This window comes from Fulmarus glacialis, unplaced genomic scaffold (genome assembly GCF_000690835.1).
Source record: "Fulmarus glacialis isolate BGI_N327 unplaced genomic scaffold, ASM69083v1 scaffold7236, whole genome shotgun sequence".
NCBI classification, from domain to species: domain Eukaryota; kingdom Metazoa; phylum Chordata; class Aves; order Procellariiformes; family Procellariidae; genus Fulmarus; species Fulmarus glacialis.
Window position 1 is genome coordinate 57,890 of NW_009218805.1, and position 11,957 is coordinate 69,846.

General features: G+C 36.9%; 1 protein-coding gene across 1 annotated transcript in view; it reads left to right on the top strand.

The window, feature by feature from the left end:
- LOC104078510 (catenin alpha-2) overlaps positions 1 to 11,465 on the top strand; it is a gene marked incomplete at both ends in the record, with an annotated part of 59,685 nt that extends 48,220 nt beyond the window's left edge. Inside the window, 3 exons of the mRNA XM_009580162.1 lie at positions 7,556 to 7,648; positions 7,931 to 8,087; positions 11,265 to 11,465. Coding sequence (XP_009578457.1) covers positions 7,556 to 7,648; positions 7,931 to 8,087; positions 11,265 to 11,465 — 451 coding nt within the window. The remainder of the gene's footprint in view (positions 1 to 7,555; positions 7,649 to 7,930; positions 8,088 to 11,264) is intronic.
- Positions 11,466 to 11,957: the final 492 nt, after the last annotated feature.

An 11,957-nucleotide genomic window follows, 5' to 3' on the forward strand; every position in this document is an offset into this window, starting at 1 on the left:
GAATGCCTCAACACTCTTATGAAAACGAGGGATGATCATCTGTAATTCCTAAGGGAGTTTTCTGTCAAAGCAGAAAGCATTTCTATTGATTTCAGCTCTGGGAATTAACATCTGCACCCACTTTTAGAGATATGGTGGAACACAGAACCCCTAACAGATGTATGCCTAGAGTTTTAGTTGTGGGATCGGGCCTTCACCTCGAATACTGTGTTCAGTTTTGGGCCCCTCACTCCAAGAAGGACATTGAGGTGCTGGAGCATGTCCAGAGAAGGGCAACGAAGCTGGTGAAGGGCCTGGAGCACAAGTCTGATGAGGAGCGGCTGAGGGAACTGGGGCTGTTTAGCCTGGAGAAGAGGAGGCTGAGGGGAGACCTCATCGCGCTCTACAACTACCTGGAAGGAGGTTGTAGCGAGGTGGGGGTTGGTCTCTTCTGCCAAGTAACAAGCGATAGGACGAGAGGAAATGGCCTCAAGTTGCGCCAAGGGAGGTTGAGACTGGACATTAGGAAAAATTTCTTCACCGAAAGAAACAGGCTGCCCAGGGAAGTGGTTGAGTCACCATCCCTGGAAGTATTTAAAAGATGTGTAGATGAGGCGCTTAGGGACATGGTTTAGTGGGTATGGTAGTGTTGGGTTGACGGTTGGACTGGATGATCTTAGAGGTCTTTTCCAACCTTAATGATTCTATGATTCTATGATTCATGTATGGTAACTGGAACAGCTCTGAGCCTGTTTGTTTCTAGCTGAGGGCGCAGGTTGATAGTTCTGGGCAGTGCTCCACTCTAAGTGCCCAACAGCATTGCTTGAATAATTTTACAAATGAAACTTATGAGGTTTCCAGAATTATTTGTCTCACATGTAAATTGCAAAAATGCTCTGAAACAATCACCTGCATTTTCTATAATCAATTTGCTTTCCCCTGTTTTCCATAGAGAATGCTTGGGCTGACCCTGCTGAGAAATCACAATGACCTGGAAAGTTGGTCTAAAATCACAGGTGGACATTAGCATCATACCCCTCCTGTTTTAGCAGGTCTTTGGACCACAGTAGGGGGTTTCTTGTGCTTGCCATCAGGCATATTTAGCATGGTTGGGGCTCATCAGTGTAGTGTAGAAACTTGACCTGTTTCAGGAAGAAACAGTTGTGTGGTCAAATTCCATGTAAAAAGAGAAAGGAAAAAAAAAAAAGAGTATTTACTCCCTGTGAATATCTTTTTTATTCATATCTAAAATAATCATTATTGTCTAATATTAAAAGTAAATGATCAGACATAATACAATACCTTTTTCTTGTATTCTTTACTGGCAGCTCTATAATTGAACGTGAACCAATGTATTTTTTTTAGTTATGAAAATAGTGAAATAGAAGGGTTTTTCAAGGTGTTTCATTTTTTATCTCACTTCTATTCCATCCTATAGGCAATAATCATGGCATATACCAGAATGTTTCTAGAAATGGAGGAGATTCAGATTGCATTAACAACACTTCACTGAAGTTAGGATTTTTGAATTTTGAATTGAGCTTTCGGAACACATGGGGCTTCTAACAATTTTCTTTTTCAAAAATCTCAGTCTAAGACCCACTGAATGTATTCCAGTCAGAGTTACTTTGAACTTTACCAAAAGCAGAAATCTCTTAAGGCTCTTTCAACTAAATCTGATCTGGAGGAAGTCTCAGAGGAGTTTGAGTGAGTGGAAAAGCCTTATTCCTGTAGTAAGTATGAGTGAATATGTTGTTGACCTTTTGAGAAGTGAAAAGAGTTTTTCATAAGTTCAGTGGGCAGCATATAGGGCATGAAATAAAATATTTGGCTGTTGTGCTTAAAATTCTCTGTAGCTTTCTAACGTCCTGCTGTTACCAACCTGCTTAGATATGTACAGAGTATTGTAAATGTCTGAGCAGTTTAGATATGTTTAGGGTATTAAAAAATTTTCAGAGCAAATGTTAAACTCAGTAAGTTAGATCATTAGTAATTTACAAAGGAAAGCCTTTTTTACTGCTGTGCATACAATTACATTTTTTAATACGCATGAATGTACATGTGAACAACTTAAAAATACATCTCTTATTTAGATGAGACTACATGACTGGTTAATATAAATGAGGGACAATTGGAAATGTTATCCACTATAAGGTTCCCCCCGTGCCATATGGAATAGATACTGAGAAAGAGACCACAATCTAATATTTTCATGGTAGTAAAAGCAGGCACTGCAGTGCATGAAGAGGAAGACGAATCTGCTGCAATATGTACTCTCAGTGACATTTTGATTCTTGGCACTTGTTTGTGTGTGTGCAAAAACATCCCGTCTAGTGATAAATAGAGTTTTGCTCATAATATAATGCTTGAGTAAATAGAGTGAGGATAAATAAGTTGAAGGTCTTGGGTAATTTAGCTTCAACTCTGTGCTCTCCTTCAGAAAAAATCTCTTAGTTGTGGCTCCATGAATATCACTGGGCTGCCTACAGCAGTACCAACATTAATATGTGTCAAAATTTTGAAGGATTCAGAGATTGCAACAATATCTGGATAAATTACTAAGTGGATGGATAAATAATTACAAATAGTCAAGATACCGCAGTTCAGCAAGTTACCACTCATCAGCTGAAACACAGTAACTGATTATTTGCTTGGCTTTAGTCCACTGTGAATGTTATAGAAGACTCTTACTTAAAACACCTTCAACTTAAGCTGAATAACTCAGAAAGTTTCAGTTTCTCAAATGTGTGGTGTAGACACATAAGTTTGACCGTGCCTTGGGTTTTTTAAATTATTCTGTGTTTCCCTAAAAAAAGAATAACTTGCTGTAAATTTTCTTCTTCCTAGTATTTTCATCAGTTAATTACAGTGAAAAAATAAATGACATAAATATGAAAGACATGTATAAAAAGTAAAAAAAACCTTATTTACAAAGAATACACAAAACTAAGATATAGATTGCATTCTCTATCTTAGGATGGTTAAATGGTTGGGGAAGCTGAATAGAGCTTTTTTTGTATCATTTCTTCTGACCAATCTATGGTGGAAAAAAGAATAAAAGAAAAAATTAAAAAAGAGAATACATATATTAGCTGCAATATTCTGCAGCCTTTGTGTTAATATTGCTCCTTTGCTATAGCGTATACTGCTCCCTTTTTTACATTTTTACTCTAAGTGATGGATTTCTTTTTTGGACCTTTTCACGTACATTAAATTCAGAATGGCCATGTTAAATCTTTGAATTTAAGTTTGAACCAAAGGACAATACATTTTGATTGTCATAATTACCTTTAATAATACAAAGATCTCAGGTCAAAATTGGAAATAGTCTAGTTTAAAAACACAATGAAAGGTAACTACACCTGATTTTCATCAGTGTAAAAATAAAGTAAATTGGTATAAAGATCCTTGATTACTTTTGTAACTTGGAGTGCCATTTCAAGGCAGAAATAAAGTTTTTCTGCCCTAGGTAGTATGCGTGGCAAAAGCAACAAAAAAATGCTAAGCCACGCTTCAGTTGCTAGCTAGCGAAAAACTAGTGTATGCATTGCCTATCCATACAGTACTTACATGTCCAGCTGCCGTATAAGTATATCTTTAGAACAAATCCTGGCCTTGGTATGTCCTTTCAACAACGGTAATAAAAATTTGCATTAGAAACAAAATCCTTCCCTACATCTGCTCTACAGCAGAAAACTGCTTGAGGCTGAAATGCTACCAAATACATGCAAATACATTTATTGGGACTCACCCTGCATATATTTTGAATAACTGAAACTAATGGAACTATTTGCATGATTAAAGACAGATACCTAGCAAGCTGCAGAATTGCATCTTGGGCTATCAGTGCCAGTGACAGGAAATTAATATGAAAGAGTTAGTATGCACTTTTTCACCTCCCCAGTTCTAGGACTGGTTCAGTGGCTTTGGTGATTGCAGAAAAATACAGCATCACTAGAGCTGGAGTGTTTATTTTCTTGCTCATTACTTTTCCATGCTCTTGCAGGACAGGTTTAAGGTGTTCAGCAATTGTTTTTTGGTGGTATAAGAGTAGCTTAGCAGACCTGAAATTCTGGACGATAATGTTTATCTACACAGCAGTTTCGTTGTTATTAAGTTCCCCACGCATTTTGAGGATGATTCACACTTTATTGATTTTGGTATTTAAAATGTATTCATTCATATAAATACTCTTCAGACAGTTCACATTGATCTTAATACAAACTTAAATTCTGTTTAGTCGATCAGTGAATTCAGTATGCTCAAGGAACTTAGTAAACAGAAAACCAAAAAAAAAAAAAAAGAAAAATTAATTACCTGGTTACTTCCACAGCCTCTCATGAAATCTCCTCTTCAATGCTTTGGTGGAGACAGAGCACTTGAAGCGTAAAGGTGAAGGCTGTCAAATCAAAGTTTTGGCAAATTGGCAGCTACAATAACATACAGAGTTTTTATTTTCCTTTCCAAGCTATCTGCTCCATCCAACTAAGGAGTGGCATATTAAACGAATTCCCAACCTTGAAGAGCCTGGGTTCTTCACAATACATGTTGTATTATATATGCACATACAAAACAAGTTATAATGCACCATTAAAACCTCTTTTATTTCAATAATGCCTTTTTCAACAATTGTCAGGGCTAGCTATAGTCTAAGTGTGAATAACAAACTAGATACATCTAGAGGATGAGATGGTCAACCAAAGACCTGAAACAGTCTCTGGAAGTGCCTTTCTCTTTTTATCCATTATCCAAAGAGATCAGTTTGGCACATAACCAAAGTGTCTCAGCTAAGTGGAGTGGAATTGGGTCTATGCTTTTGTGGTTATAGTTTTAGGTAGGAAAAATATCTGAAGTTGCTAAATTTATAGTAGGCTAAAGCATGTTGAATTACCTCACGGTTTCTATTGACTAAGAACATGTATATGGACCTTGCTGTGCCAAGAATCTTAATTGATGGTAACTTGATTGTGTATTTGATAACAAAGTGAATCAAAATAATTAAATAGTGTCGTATCTGGTGATTGAGTGCACTTAAAACTTGTACTGTTTCACAGATCCATGCTTACAGGACAGCATTGAAATGCAGGCTTTTGCAAGTAATGTCTATTTCTTACCACGTTTTAAAAATAAGTTTCGGGTAAAGTCATAGTATTTCTGATTTGTAGTGCTAAATTCAATTTTATCCAGATTGCATCTACCTTTGTAGGATTTGCTTATCTCTATGCTTATTTGACACAATCAGATCTTCCCATGGTACAGGGTGGTGTACTCTTTGCTGAATTGTGAAAGCAGTATTGCTTTCTGACTGCTGATGATCCAGGTCTATATTTATGCAAGACTTGAAATATACCACAGAAACTATTTAGATTAGTATTATACATGATATGTATCATTATTTTTTTTAAACAGATAACTGTAATGCTCTTTTGATGCATATTTAATGTAGCCATAGATTACATTTGTACTCCTTCTGTATTGATAGTAACATCCAAAACTCTAAATTCTTTTACAAAAAAGGAGGAAAAAGTTTTCTCTGGTTATCTCTGTATCCTTCCTTGGAAAACTAGGACACTTTACAATATCCAAATATCTCATCAGATTCTATTGAAAGAGTAATTAACAGACACCAAGAAGAAATAAGTTTTATTTTCACTGTTTTTTTCCTGCAAAGATCTCTTCCAAGAGAACTCAAAGGCCTGCTTAGCAGTTAAATCACCATTTCATGACACCCAGCCCCTTTCAGTCACATATCTCACTGCTATCTGAGAAAAAGTAAGATATATGGTGCATCTGGAGCCTTAGGACAGATTTTCATCATGATAATCACAAAATGAAGGGCAATATGAAAAAACACTGATTTAAAATACAGCAGATAGCTTTTGCTGAACTTAATACCATTTGCTAGTTTTTAAGGTCTGTAATTTCCACTCATGTTACTGCATTCTAATTATTATCCTGCTTAGCTTTTGTTTCTCATGAAGATTAAAGAGGTCTCTTTGATGTGTGCAAAGAAGTGACTACAGAAAATGGTAAATTAATTGGAAGATGTCAGTTTAGGAGAACGTTTTTGACATGAGCGCTGTAAGGCTGTTAACAAACAGACTAACTCATTTGTCTCACCATGAAATGAAAACAAAAATCACAACATTATGATAAAATCTTGACTAGGAAATGCCTAAAAGACTCTTTGAAGCCTTAGGTTCTTTCCTTCCCTGGGATTTGTCACTGTGATATATGCAAACCACGTTCTACATAACTGTGAAGTGAAATAGGTTCTATGCAGAACAGATGGACCAGGGCTAACGTGGCGATGTGCACTGGAGACGAGAGCAGATTAATACCACAAGGGGAGACTGGAGGAAAATTGGAAAGATGGGGGTATTTGAACTAATTAATGAATCATTTCCAACTGATAGTTATGCCTTCAGGCACACTGAATAATATCAAGGAAGCATATTTAAAATTGTATAAGTTTGTTTTAATGTAGATTGGAATTAAGAGCCATACTTTTGGATGATTAAAAGAAATACCTTGTGTTCCCCGCTCCCAGAATGTACCTTTGCGATTTAAATATCACTGATGAGCTTAATTATGTGCACTGTGACATGAATTGCTGTTTGGAAAACCCATGGCACATTCATGGACTTGGCACAAAGCTTTTGGGAATGGATTTTTTGCAAGAAGCGCTGTATGAGCTGGGAGAACATGCTCTGCCACTTGCATCCAAACCACAGAGAGGCAGCTCTGCAGTGTCTGGAGGCATGGTCTGATTGCTAGATTTCATTCAGGTGTCTCTCTAAGTCTCCTCATCTTCATCTTATCCAAACAGCCTTCAGTCTTATGAGGTTCAGACTTCCCAAAGCTGTGCCAGAGCAAGATACCTACATCTTTGAAGGAGATCTTCAGGTATACGTTACAGAATGGGACTTGCAGCAGAGACATTTCACATGACCAAGTTATGAAACTCTTACTAATGGACATTTTACTCTAGGGCAGACAATCACGTAGAAATAAAGAGGTCCACCTGAGAATTATAACGATTTTAACATACATAAAACCGTCAGGATCTGAAACAATGAAGATACTTGAGAAATATGTAACTTCCCAGTATCAGTTAAGGTATCAGAGGTTTTTTTATGGGTGGAAAAGCACAATTCCATCTGTTAGGACATCAAAGATTCTTCATTTTGCAAAGCTCTGAGTATGGATGAGCCTGATTACTATTATTCATCATGGACATGGTTAATAAAAGGAAAAAGAAACTGTGAGGAAAGAAAATGTACAGATTGCCTGGATGCTCTACATTCTCTATATGACTTCTCAGGAGGCTATTTTCAAGCTGTAGAGGATAATGTGAAACACTTGACAGTGAGGGAAGATTTTGAGAAAAATCTAATGAAGATGGCTAGTTTGGAAATAATCTGCATGGGTTTCTGTTCACCAGCACAGAAGATGCTGTATCCTTCCTCTTGTATACAATTCTTTCATTCTAGGCAAGGCTCAATAAGAAGAGAGAAAAGTATAAAATGTCCCGCTTGCCTAAAACTTGATTCTCATTCTGCTGATTTAATTGCAGGTTGCAAATCTGGCCTGTTCAATCTCGAATAATGAAGAAGGTGTGAAGTTAGTCCGTATGGCAGCAACACAGATTGATAGTCTGTGCCCACAGGTAAGTAAGATTCCTGTTAAAAAGTACTTGAGAACTCTTTTGGCATTAAAAAACATCAGTTTCCTCAGATGGGGAAAACAGCCTAGATGAAGATTATAGCCTTGCCTTTGTCATTATACTGTTACCTGCTTTTCACGAACAGTGAAAAATACATTCCTGTCTTGAGACCTGCATATCGAATGGGGTGTAATGCTGTATTTTTAACACAGTCCGTAATCTATTTGTTCTTTCCCTTGTGAAAAAATTTTGCCACTCCTCGTAACAAATAATTTTGAATAACAGGTCATAAATGCTGCGCTCACATTGGCTGCCAGACCCCAGAGCAAAGTAGCACAGGACAACATGGACGTCTTCAAAGATCAGTGGGAAAAACAAGTGCGAGTTCTCACTGAAGCTGTTGATGACATCACTTCGGTGGACGATTTCCTCTCCGTTTCAGGTTCGGGGATCAAGGGACTCTTCTAAAAATATACTGCTGAATTGAAATAATGGGTCAGAGCAGAGAAAAGCTATAATTGCCAAAGCATCATTAGTCCATTAGTCTGTCCTTATTGGAATGCTGATCTTCTAAAGTCAGTAGGAGCAACCTGTGACAGACTGACAGTATTTGTAAAAATTGTTAGGGTCCTCATGCAGTTGTAGGCAAGAGGAGGAAAGATGAACTTTCCTTACTTTATTTTGTAGCTTTGCTCAGATCAGCTGTGTCTAAACAGTGGTGCAGATCTACCATACAGTCCTGGCCCCCTGATCATCCGCACTAGGTAAGCAGGCCCTGAAGAGGGATAGAAAGAAGAGAAATAGGCAGATGTTCCATATGATTCCCATCTAGCTACGTTGTCAGGACATGACCAGTATGTACATTTCCAGAGAGCTGGGAAGCACTTCTGGGTCCCAGAGTTATCGGCATAGCAATGCAACCAAATGGAGGGAAGAAGTAAAGTAGCATAAGAAATAGCAAACCTTTGCACCTCTCTGACCTTGCGAGGAAGGATTACAATGCAAAGCAAGCTCCTCTACAAAAACAAAGTATCTTAGTCCTTACATAAAGAAGGGATGGAGAAGAGAAGGACATTGACTCTTTGGGTCACAGTCTTTTCTCCATCCTCCTTGTAAAGTGCTACAACTTGTAGCAGAGTGTATTGTTATAATATAGTCCTACACAATGAATACTATAATTGCCAAGTGCTGCATATCTTGGGTTAATTGTCTGCTGCAGAAAACTTATTTTCCTATTGTGGTTTGAAAGAGGTGAATTTCATTGTTGTGAATAAGGACATAGAGTGTGCCAAGGGTGCTTAGCTTACTCTAACATCACAGAAGAGCCAAACTTCAGGAGATAGCTTGGCCTTAATTTTATGCTTCATTCTACATTCTTTTCTTTGATGTTTCCTAAATTTACTAATAAAAGTTTAAGATCTTTGGAGAAAAAAAATATTTATCCTTTAAAAAAATCCTTAATTTTCTTTTTTGCCCTCCCCTTTATTTTGTTTGGTTTTATCCCGCTATTATTAGTAACAGGGAATAGTTTGGTTTAGTATAATTACACTCTACTGTTCAACATCACTGCTAGAGTGTTTACTGCAAGCCACGACAAGAAAATGAAAATGAACTGTTAGAATAAAAGGGTACTTCAGAATCTGGTAGCACTTAGATTTTTATTCAAGATTTGAAGGTGGCAAGCACTTTTCCACAGACCTAGTTCTACAAGGAAAGAGCAGATCAAACTGTAAACTGCAGACCCAATCCACAAGCCAAAGAGATGGCAAACATGCTTAAATGTTCACTCCAAGCACTTGTATGCATAAAACCAGAAGTTATTTGAACGGATGATGTTTTTATTTTTTGTTTTTCTCAAATCATATTTTCTTCTAACATAGTCTTGACTACGATCCAAACTTCCCAAGGCAGCTGAGAAGTAGTATTTCTGTTAGGTTTAGATTTTTTCCTAACAGACATCTCTATCTATTAAAAATGAGAAAACATCTCATGTATCCAGAAAGCCTGTTGCTGCTAGCTGTAAGTTTGGAGGCCTCAGCTTACACTGCATACTTTTATTTTTGGATGTTAAATCAATGAAGCATTCAAAATGGGCTGGTGTCTGGTTAAACGTGCTTCATGAAAAGACACCTCCTCCTCTTCATATTGAGTGTCACAGTTGATGGCATGTTTTATTAATACAGTGGTTACCAAAAGAAGGCTGACCATAATTTTAATCAGTTACTTTATATTCCAAACACAGTGTCTGTTCATATTCAAAAAGTACTTCTTGTTGGGCAAAATTTGGCTATGCCATGGTAAAGAAAATGGTGATGGTGGGGGAAAATAGTGAAGGAATTTTTTAGCAAAGCAACATTTTTTAAATGTGGATAGAGAGTTTTTTAAACAAAGAGTTTTGCCTTGCACGTTACTGTGATTCACAGCTCAGGGGACTTTCAGTTTTCATTCAGAGTTGTTAAGAGTTTAAAATTCGACATCATGTAAAACATTTCTGAAACCCTCAAATGATCCAGCCTTGGGATTTTTAACAGTGAAGATTAGTATGTCATTCTATTTTTGCGGCCAAGGATAATTAACAAAAAGCAGTTGGTGAACTGATTGATTCTGTTTTATTTATTAACACTACAAAGAACAGCATTTCATTTTCAGTTTGGTGGTGTCTGTGGCAGAAAAGTAAGTTGCTGTTTAGAGTCGCTGAGTTTCTCAGAGTGAAATTGCTCAAATATGAAATTTGGTCATAGTTTTATTCTTGAAATGATTTTTAACTGTACTGGCTGCAGGGAAATAATGTCTGACTTAGTCAAAATCTGTTTCATCCTTGTCAAAATCTGCTTCATCCTTTCATATTATCTGTATGTGAGAATACCACATAAACTATGATACCGCAGCATGTGAAAGTAGGTGGCCTGATTCTGAGTTGAGAAAAAACAATGCAGCTCCCAAGATTTCTATAAACCTACTTGATATTACATCATCTGAGCAGACTCACTGTTGTCGACTCTTATTTAAGAATATGCACAGTCACATATGATTATACTGTGTGTCATGAAAAATTCACACCTTCATCTCTGGCACAGATGGAGTAAAGGAGATGAACTGCTCGTGCACAGGCTCCTGCCTCTCCAAAGGCCATTTGCTGTTGTCTTTTCAAAATGGTTTATTTTCTTTTCTAACTTATTTAGGCACAAATGGACCAAATATATTAAACGTTTATAGGAATATGTAAATTCATCCTCAGAAAATTGCCCAACTGTTTATTACAGCATCTGCATAATATCTGACCGCTTTCCTTTTTGCATTGATTTTTATTACACTTTCATTATAATAAAATTCAGCGTGATGTTTGAAATTAATGTGACTGTGTTTCAAAGAATTACAAGTTGGTACTCGCAGTATAGGTGAGAGGACATAGCCCAGTCCCTTTTAAAGATAAATATCGCACTTGGGATTTTTACTGTTATGTGGCATAGTATCACAGAATGGTACTTGTTTTGCAGACCTGGATAAGGACAGCTACCAATTTTTTAACGTGCTGACATTTGTTGTTTATCCAAATCAGTAAGCTTAGCTATGAGGAAGAACAAAACGAAATGAACCTTATTTTTTTCCTACATTCCAGAAAACCATATTCTGGAAGATGTGAATAAGTGTGTGATTGCTCTCCAAGAGGGGGACGTCGATACACTGGACAGAACCGCGGGTGCCATCCGAGGGCGTGCAGCCAGAGTTATTCACATCATTAATGCAGAGATGGAAAACTATGAAACTGGAGTTTATACTGAGAAGGTACTGGAAGCTACCAAGCTGCTCTCTGAAACCGGTAAGCTTACTTGAAGTATTGTTCAATATTAAGTCACTTAAAACTTTCAGCTAGTTCTCTGAAATCTGTAAGTCAGAGGGGAACCTGTGCTTGAAAAGAAGATGTAAACAAACAAATTAATGACCATTATTATTTTTTTATTCTCTGTTCGATGGTACTGCAGAAATCATATTGACAAGAGCCGTATAAGAGAAGAGATTCAGTAACCCATCAGGGCTAGTCTACCTCGTCAAAGTTTCAATGATTTGAGTAAATAATACACAGGCTTTTCTTCAAGTTCTCTTTGAGTCGGTTGATTATGTATTATGTGTCTCTAGAAAATCATTACAAACATTACTCTGTGGTCTGTGCAGGTGAATGTACTTGTTGATGACTGAAGTTGTGTTTCTAAACAAAACAATTTTTCATTGAAAGTACATTTAAGCAACTGAAAATTTATTACCTGGTTGAAAAAATATAAAATTCTGCTATGTTATATAAAATATACAGATT